Source organism: Liolophura sinensis, chromosome 13 (assembly GCF_032854445.1).
Source record: "Liolophura sinensis isolate JHLJ2023 chromosome 13, CUHK_Ljap_v2, whole genome shotgun sequence".
Taxonomy (NCBI): Eukaryota; Metazoa; Mollusca; class Polyplacophora; order Chitonida; family Chitonidae; genus Liolophura; species Liolophura sinensis.
This window is the reverse complement of record NC_088307.1, coordinates 10,601,389-10,610,438: the sequence shown is the minus strand read 5'-3', so window position 1 is coordinate 10,610,438 and position 9,050 is coordinate 10,601,389. Positions and strand designations below refer to the sequence as shown.

Genomic DNA, 9,050 nt, shown 5'->3' with positions numbered 1-9,050 from the left:
GAATAAAACCATAACTGAGGTAAACTGACAACGAGGACGTATTTCATCGGTTGCGTGTTATAACTTGCCAACTGTCACTGTCGTCACAATATTACAAAAAAATAAATCAGATAAATTAATGTACAGGGTATCCCAGAAGTCTTGCACCATCCTGATTTTCATTTTTTTCTCTGTTTCAGATTTAATACTGATTTTAAATTTTTTTTTCTCTTTCAGAGTTAATTATGGCTAATAAACTAACAGTACAAGAAGGAGTTGAATTGGTTTTTATGTTTGGAAGAAATGGGGCAACACACCGCTCTGTAGCTCAAGCATTCAACCTCAACCTGGATGGTGCGCGACTTCTGGGACACCCTGTATATTCTACTCGGACAGAAATGAACTAACAGGGTTTTATCTGGAGTTCTCAGGCAAACGGTGAGGGCCGGGGCTTATTTATTTGATTTTTTTTTATTTATTTGTGTTGTATTTTTTACTTAAACGAGGCGGTCAGTTTTATGGGTGGACTAAACCCGAGTGTCCGGAGTAAACGATCTACCTTTGCAAGGTATCTGACAAACCTCCTGACTTAAAGCCGGGGATGAAGCTGCGAGAGATGGATTTGAACTCACTACCTCGTTGGTCAAGGGCCGGGTAGTCCCAAGCCTTACTCAACCACCATTATAAATGCCATGTAATAATGAAACCAACGTGTATGGTTTTTAATGTGAGTAGGTTAAAATGTTAATAATTGTTAAAATATGAAAACCAGATCAGCAACGAAAGTGTGGAAGTCGACAAACTGTCACACGTCACCGGTGAAATACGGCCTAATGTAAACTTTCTTCAGTTATGGTTGCATTCCAGCTGTTCATGTAAATGCCGATATATTAGCACCTTACGCACAATCGACATTAACTAAGTAGTATAAAGTAAAAACAAGATTGCAGTGATATTCGTAGTAATATATTAAACGTCAATGATCTAGAGTTATTTACCGGCCCCGATAGCACAGTTGGTGGTGCGTCCGCTTAGGTGGAGCGGTAGATCCAGGGTCAATTCTGGGTCGAGTCACGCCTAAGACTTTAAAAGTCTCACGTTCAGCATGATAGTGCAACGACTGGTTGACTCGAATCAGTATAATGGCTTACTTGCCTTCGGTAGTCGTCTCAGTGAAGCAACAGTATGCAAAAGAGCGGTGGAAAATTCATTCTGCAACAAGGAGGCACTTGTTAAGTACGACGTTAAACCCCAAGCACTCACTCACTCACTCACTCAATCTATCTATAGTTACTCAAAGTGTTTCGCTGCCATCACCTTTAATAAACAGTATCATGAGAACAATGAAAAAGCACCTGGCTGCGGAAAACTCGCAGATCACCAGCATAATCGCGGTTGATACCAGAATACAATATAATAAACTGCACCATGGAAAGCAACTGTCTGCTTACCCGGTTCGGCATTACACTAAAAAATTGATATGTTAATTTATGCAGCAGGCATCGCCAGATAGAAAAAAAATTGGCTCTTTTCAGCCCATAGTGTCATGTTTTTAAGTTTTCTTCTCCTTTAACAGATTAATTATTTTGAGTTTAAGAAAAAGGCCATGTTGTGGTCAAGTTTCGTACAAACTAAGCAATTGCACTGAACAGTATATACTATGATAAGAGTAATACAGTATGAAACGTAATGTAAAGGTAGGCCTTTGTCTCACTTTTACGTATACTGGTGTCACCGCTTTCTTGGCCTAATAGTTAAAGCGTACGCTTCGAAGTCTGTAGACCAAGGGATCAAAGCTGAGACATACCAAAGACTTAGGCTTATTGCTGGCTCGCTTGATGCTCAGCACTGAGAGGTTAGAGCAAGGAAACATGACCGGTTGATCCTTTATCAGTGCAATGCGACTGGATAGAGTGTCATGTCTGGTGTCTTCTGTACGATACTTCAGTGATGGACTCGCCCTGATTCAAAGAAGACACAATATATTTACGCACACCTAATGACTCCTCGTCGTCTTCTGACTGAGAAATTTTTGAGTACAGCGTTAAACAACTACAACAACACTTATCATTCCTTCATACATAACAGACTCGTACCTTTCCGCCATCGTAGACTAAGGCCCCTTGGTCTACTACAAGGTGTATAAACACCTCAAACTGACGCGATAATCTTCATTCAATTTCCTTAAAAAAAACACATATTCATGCATGTCTTGTTATTGATATACTTCTCACTTTATGTCATTGAAAACGAAAGTGTGCGCTTACCAAAGCTGAACCCTTCCTCCACTTGACAAGTCGATCAGGTACACTGCTGTACCGGAAAACACATTCGTCTTAACGACAACAGAAATAGCATCCCTGTCCAAAATTTCTCCACTTCACGGCACTGGGGCTGACTCAACGATGTTAGGTTTTACCGTTGATGCAAATTAAACCTGAAATGTTATGGGGTCAAATTCGAAACGTTTAATTAGATCGAATTTATCGAAATTTGAATCCATTTGACAACAAACTGCATATTTAGTTTTTTTATAATCTTAAGTCAAAATCACCATGGAACTGTCAGCAACCCGGGAATGGTCGTGGGTTTCCCCAGGGCTCTACCCGGTTTCCTCCCATCAGAATTCTGGCGGCTATCGTATAAGTGTACGGCGTAAAACACTAATCAAATAAATAAAATCAAAATCACCTTGAGAAATCGGCCGCAGTAAAAATATATTCACTTACTTATCTTAAGCATGAGTATTCACGTGATCGGAAGTTATCTCTTTAAAACATGTATTTTTTTATTTTTATTATTTTTTTTATTTTTATACAGGTGATGATGGCAATGTCACGCGATGAAGCCTTGAATTACATCTCCAGCAATCTCAATATTCCTGATGCTGCAAACTTGCTCAACGTCCGTGGTTTGCATCTTTTGAACAAAATATTAACGTCGTTTCACGCGAGAGTTCCCATTCAAACCATCACTCTCCACGCAGTGCCAATGAAATGGAGACATCGGCCAAATTGGGTAACTGTGAAAGAGAATGTCTGTTGTGGTGTAGGAGGCTTGTGTTATGAACTGAATATCTTCATGTTTGCACTCCTCTCTGCGCTAGGATTCGATGTCTATTTAACGAAATCATCCGTCTCTCAGCCACACAACCATGTGGTCATCATCGCACGAAATGTCGCCAGTCCCGGAGATCTCTTCCTTGTGGATGCCGGTTGTGGTTTCCCGACATTCCAAGCGGTCGATTTGAACTTTGACCTGGAATCTGCTGAATATTGCCAGTCATTCTTGTGCTATAAATTGGTGAAGCAATCCAACGGGAAAGTGCTGCGTTTACATAAAAGACACTCCTTAGTAAAGTCTTTAGAACCAAATGATGCCAAGTCTGAGTGGAAACGATATTATGATTTTGAACTAAAACCTTTCTCCATTGAAGAGATAGACGAAGAATTTGACCGGGTATTCGAAACTTACACGGCCACAACATCCCATGCCATTTTTAGATGCACAATGTTTCCGGGTCAACGTGCTTGCGCAATTCGCAACAAGGTTGTTTTAGTAGAAAATGATACCAAAGAACTGGATGGTACTGAGTACGAAACTTCGGCTGATTTAGTCAATGCTGTCTGTGGTCATTTCCCAGTTTTCCAGGAATATCGAGCATTAGTATCTAAGGCGGTTAACACGTTGGGGTTGTTTAACAAATCAGTTTAAAATTCCCTCATAGAATTCAATGGATTTCGTTGTACGTTTTTTAACGCCATACTAAAGAACTTTTCACTTAAACGACTGTGGTCAGTTTTATTGTTGGAGGAAACCGGAGTCCCCAGATAGATTGCTGGGCCAAGGATCTCGCCGCGTTCTTAGAGTCATAACTTTAATCATTAAATTTGATTTGTCCCTTTCCGTTACTTTAACTGAAATAGTAGTACAATAACTTACCCAGGTCTTTCGTTGTCGAGCAATATTTTGACCTTGTTACATCAGAAATAACAATTTTAAAGTGATTTGAAATTTTGAATCAAGTCTAAGATGGCTTCGTGAGCCCGGGGCCTGCGCTTCGGCGAACTACTCCCATGTCACTTTCAGATGTGCACACTGTACTGGTGCAAGACAACTGGGGCTTATTACACAAAACCATTTCTGACTTAAGTCAACATTTGAGATTGGACTTCAAAGCCTAATTTTCGGGACGATAAATATTAAACTTTTACCACCTCGTTAATGATAACCCTAAAGTGTCAAACTTCAAACTTGCAATACAAAATTCTAAGCACTGTAATGAAATGTTTAATTTTGACTTAAGTCAAATATATTTTTATGGAATCGGCCCCTTGTCCGTTAGATTGCGTAAACTGCGACAGGAGCGTTGTCATCCGTTTATTGTCACCGTGTTCCCAGAGAACATTAAGTGCAGAGGAAACTATGAAGTCCTTGTCCACGTCGTGCTTCCACTGTAACCGTACTAAATTAACTATCCATTTGTCAGTGTTTATTTATTTATTTGATTGGTGTTTTACGCCGTACTCAAGAATATTTCACTTATACGACGGCGGTCAGCATTATGGTGGGTGGAAACCGGGCATTTGTCAATGTATATCTGCTACAATTTACATTAGAACGCGAGGATGCATCAGACCGTGCCATTGTCGGCTACCAGAACCGCTACTCGCAGTACGTGTAGGCCTAACTGTGGATACCGGGAAGCAAGTGCTGAAGTTCACTTCCATTTAAGGACAACTAATTTTCAAGATCCGCTGCTTGTATTTGTGACAAGAAGCAATCATTGGCGTTCTCTGATGTGAGCTTACATGTGAGATACTTACCTTCCGTTAGCATGTCGTATGCCATACGTGGCAACGTTCGCCATTAACATGCCGAAGGTCGCAGATTAACTTTCGACATTAAGAATTCATTCACTAACAAAACTGCATTGATCTCAAATAAACTCTGGGTCTTAAAAAAGCAATCAGATATATAAATGAGTGACTGTTTTTCCACTGTTGAAGGTCACAGACAAGATTTTCTCACTTTTGTTTATACATAGATTATCCAGGAGGAGGCGAGAGAGAACACTCAGTGAAGCGTTCATATGGGTTGATAACGTACGTCATGCAATTTTATACAACGAGGAGTTGTTAGATGTGTGTATACTTGTTGGGAGGGGGAGGTCAATGCCGCCAAAGTGCTGCCGCCACTGAAGTATCATGCTGAAGACACCAGACATGACAGGCCACCCAGTCACATTATACTGACACCAGACCAACCGGTCATGTTTGCTTGCTTTCACCTCTCAGTGCTCACGCCAAGCGAGGCAGCAACAAGTAGCATTTTTAAAATCTTTGGTATGACCCAACCTGGGATTGGTCCCGAGGTCCTCCGACTTCGAGGCGGACGCTCTAATCATTAGGCCACCGAAGCGACCTTCAGTTTTTTTATGTTGAATTTCTGATATATCGCAGTTCAAAGTAACGAAAAGCTCCCATATCGAGAAATTGCAGGGCGATGTTATCAGTCTAAGCAAATCTGGTCCAAGTTATTTCTACAGCCCGTGAACACATCTGTGACGCCACTCTAACCTTGTTTACACCTCACACTTTGTGATATAGAATATAGAGTGTGGTCGACGAGACATTCGGTCCAGGGTGTTGTGAGAATTCCACATTGCAAAATGATGTATAAAGTAACCGAACTACGTCAGAAAAAAATGGCTCTGAGAATTTAGGTCTCTTTCAATCATTTTTCCGAAAATACTACGGTTTATACGGTATATGTTGTCTTTTCGGGTCATGTTGAGACACCATACTGACTTATAAATAGAATATATATATATACACAGAATAAATTCTACCATCATTGACAACAAACTTTCTGTAAAAATTAACACATTTTTAGAGTAGCGCAGTCAGAGGGCGTTCAATAGAATGGCATAGAAAAGAGGTCTGTAAGATGCATATGGAAGTTGACAGAGTGACACCACAAAGTTTTTTTTATGAATAACAACTTCTGATTTATTTTTACCGACGTTTCGGCGTACATTCTAACGTCACATTCTTGATAACGATGTTAGAATGTACATCGAAACATCGGTATTTCAGAAGTTGTTATCCATAAAGAAACTCTGCGATGGCACAGGGATGATGATACTATGGTCGAAGTTCTGCGATAACTGTATAAGCAGTTGTCTGAATTTATTCTTTATTAGCGCGCTTGCGTTTTCTGTATATATCACTTGGCGAGTTGGCGTGTTTCTGGACAAAAGGGGAAATACCTATTAGCAGAACTACGAGTCAAAGCACCTATCAAAGGCCTGGGGGTAATCTTTTGAGCCTTCTAGAGATTTCTTTATTCGCTTCGCTCTTTCTGCCTACTGCTACGGGTCAGCTACAGGATGCGATTAGGCAGTTAAATAAAGATTAGTTTTGGGACCATAACTTGCCCCTTTCATTTAAAGAGCACTTTGTAAGTTGTAACTGCGCATATGGAATTTTCAAGTATCTTTAAGCCTCGTGGGTGTTGTCACATAAGATATTACGATGGCCCTGGATGGAGCATAATAAATCTCAGCGCTGCGACACCCGGTGTTCCGGTTGCGCCATATGTAGGTTTAAGGAACTGTATAGCTCACAAATAATCTCTCCATGCATTCATCGCATGACATGAGCCATTTTAACAGCTGGATTTTTCACAGAAACCCTCTGAATTGCTTGCTGAACATCACTGGATTGCTTGCTGAACTGCACAGGATTCCTTTCTGAACCGCACTGGATTGCTTGCTGAACCCTACTCGATTCCTTGCTGAACCGCACCCGATTCCTTGCTGAAACAATCCGGATTTCTTATTGAGCAACACTTGATTCTTTGCTTGCTGAGCTACACCGGATTCCTTTCTGAACCACACTGGATTACTTGCTGAAGCACACCGTACTCCTTTCTGATCCTAACTGAACCACACTGGATTTCTTGCTGAAGCACACCGTACTCCTTTCTGATCCTAACTGAACCACACTGGATTTCTTGCTGAAGCACGCCGTACTCCTTTCTGATCCTAACTGAAGTACACTGGATTTCTTGCTGAATCAAGTGGAATGGCTTATGTTATTGTGTGTTTCTCCGAAATTATTTAAACGTGATACTATCTTTATTGGTAATGTTTGTTTTTTCGGAAACGGCTCTTAGTTTCTCTGCAGTAAGCCTATTGCAAAAGGAAAATAGCTTAGAAATACGCGCTGCTGTTAAAAATCATCGAAAGGGGAAACAAATTTTACAAACATAAAAAAAGTTGTTTCTCCTGGATTTTTACCCTATTTGAGGTAAATCTTTTTCTTGAAACACTGTAATATTTATTTAAAAAAAAACACATCTGGTACCCAGCATGAGAAGACATTTCGGACTGCGAGACCATTTTCGTTACTTTGATAACATCATCTAACGTACATTTCTTAAACAGGTTAAAAAGCAGATGTGGAGTAAAAAAACACTCAAATCCAATTTCCTGAATTATCGTAATTGATCGCACGGAAAACCCACGAGAAATTTTAGAAAAGTTTTACCAACAACGCAGCCTACATATCTTATCTGCTTAAGAGCTTTTTGAAATAGGATTTCCATCACTTTGATCAAAAGTGCATCTTTCATCTGTTGCAATCTTGAAACCTGGTGCTTTAATCTTTTGGTTCTCTTTTAAACGGGTTCAGATATACATCAGTGTAAAATACTTAAGGTTCTATTGCGTAACTTTTACTAAAAAAAATGAATTATAACTAGGCCTTTATGTTATCGCTTGAGTGAAAGGTACATTTTAGTCGCTTGCTTAAAACTCTGTCATGTGTGACAAGATAGTAGAAACTAATTAAGATTCAGGGCCTGTTTTCACCAAGATGTCGCACGAGTTCAATAATCGCACATATAGCGCAATGGTACGGTAATAGGTACAAAAGATTGTCTGACAAATGTACGAAAAAAAACCAAGATACGATAATACACGGAACAAGACAAGGTATAAGACACAGAACAAAACACTTTTTTGTCATTTCCCAATAATACTTGTCTTAGAAATTATTTTTCATGAGACAGGCAGTTTATGGGGCACGGAAAGACACGAAACAAAACATAAGATACGGATAAGACACGGAAAGTCACAGAAAAAATCTGGAACAAAACATAGAAAAACACATAGTTGACATGGAAAAAGACACGGAAAATCACAGAAAAAACATGAAACAATACAAGCATAACACAGTCACAGAAAAACGTGAAAAAATACACGGAAAAACAACGAAGAAACATGCTTTCCCCCACTCTTACCTGCGGCAAGACGATGATTTACTCCGGGCAATGCGGTTTCCTTCACTCACAAACCTGGCTACCGTTATAGATGAAAAGTTCCTGAGTACGGTGTTAAACACCAGTCAAATAAATAAATAAATAAATCTGCTCATATCTGCTTCGAGCGAAGCTATTCACACAAAGTAGGCTTTTATCCAATGTACAGGGGCCAAGGTTAAAGTAAGAGACGAACTGTCATGCGCAGAAGAATCGCCATATTACTCACTCAGTGAACTTATATTGTTTTCCTGTGGGAAATTACTTTGTCCAATGAAGTAAATGTTCTGAAATCGATTTGTTCGGGATGTCAAATGTGGAAGAACATGGTAAGGGCTGTTCCATGCACCATCCTGCCACTATCTCAGAACCCGTCGCAGGCTTCAAACACCCAGGATCAAAAGAGGTAAAAATGGAAAAAATATACATAAATTTTGATGGCGATCTTATTTATACGTCATCTTTCTCGCTTGACATCGTACACTCAGAGAGTGCAGTTTATTAAAGCTAAATGCATACGTAAATATCTGAGGTAGACACAAACACTTATTAGAGCATTTCACGGGGGAAATTGGGGTGATGTTATCTGAAAAGTAAAGAACATCTGTTACTATCATATCAATTTTATATCGAAATGCTTGATTCGGGCGGAAAGCGATATACATGTAGTGAGATGTCTTGCCTTGCAATAACTTTAAAAACACCCACTTCCATACTCGAAGGTGGCATTTTCTCGGTGTAGGCAA

The 9,050-nt window shown here is 39.8% G+C and overlaps 1 protein-coding gene across 1 annotated transcript; it reads left to right on the top strand.

Moving 5' to 3' along the window:
* The first annotated feature begins 603 nt into the window (after positions 1 to 603).
* LOC135480700 (uncharacterized) lies at positions 604 to 4,681 on the top strand. Its single transcript, XM_064760603.1, has 2 exons — positions 604 to 706; positions 2,800 to 4,681. The coding sequence occupies exons 1-2, from the start codon at positions 680 to 682 to the stop codon at positions 3,691 to 3,693; spliced, it is 921 nt and encodes a 306-aa protein (XP_064616673.1). The 5' UTR covers positions 604 to 679; the 3' UTR covers positions 3,694 to 4,681.
* Positions 4,682 to 9,050: the final 4,369 nt, after the last annotated feature.

What these genes read in the sequence shown, in the direction of transcription:
- LOC135480700 (XM_064760603.1), top strand. Translation starts at nt 680, where the DNA reads ATGAAACCAACGTGTATGGTTTTTAAT. An exon ending in CAACGTGTATGGTTTTTAAT is followed by an intron (nt 707 to 2,799) that starts GTGAGTAGGTTA and finishes ATTTTTATACAG; the next exon opens with GTGATGATGGCAATGTCACG.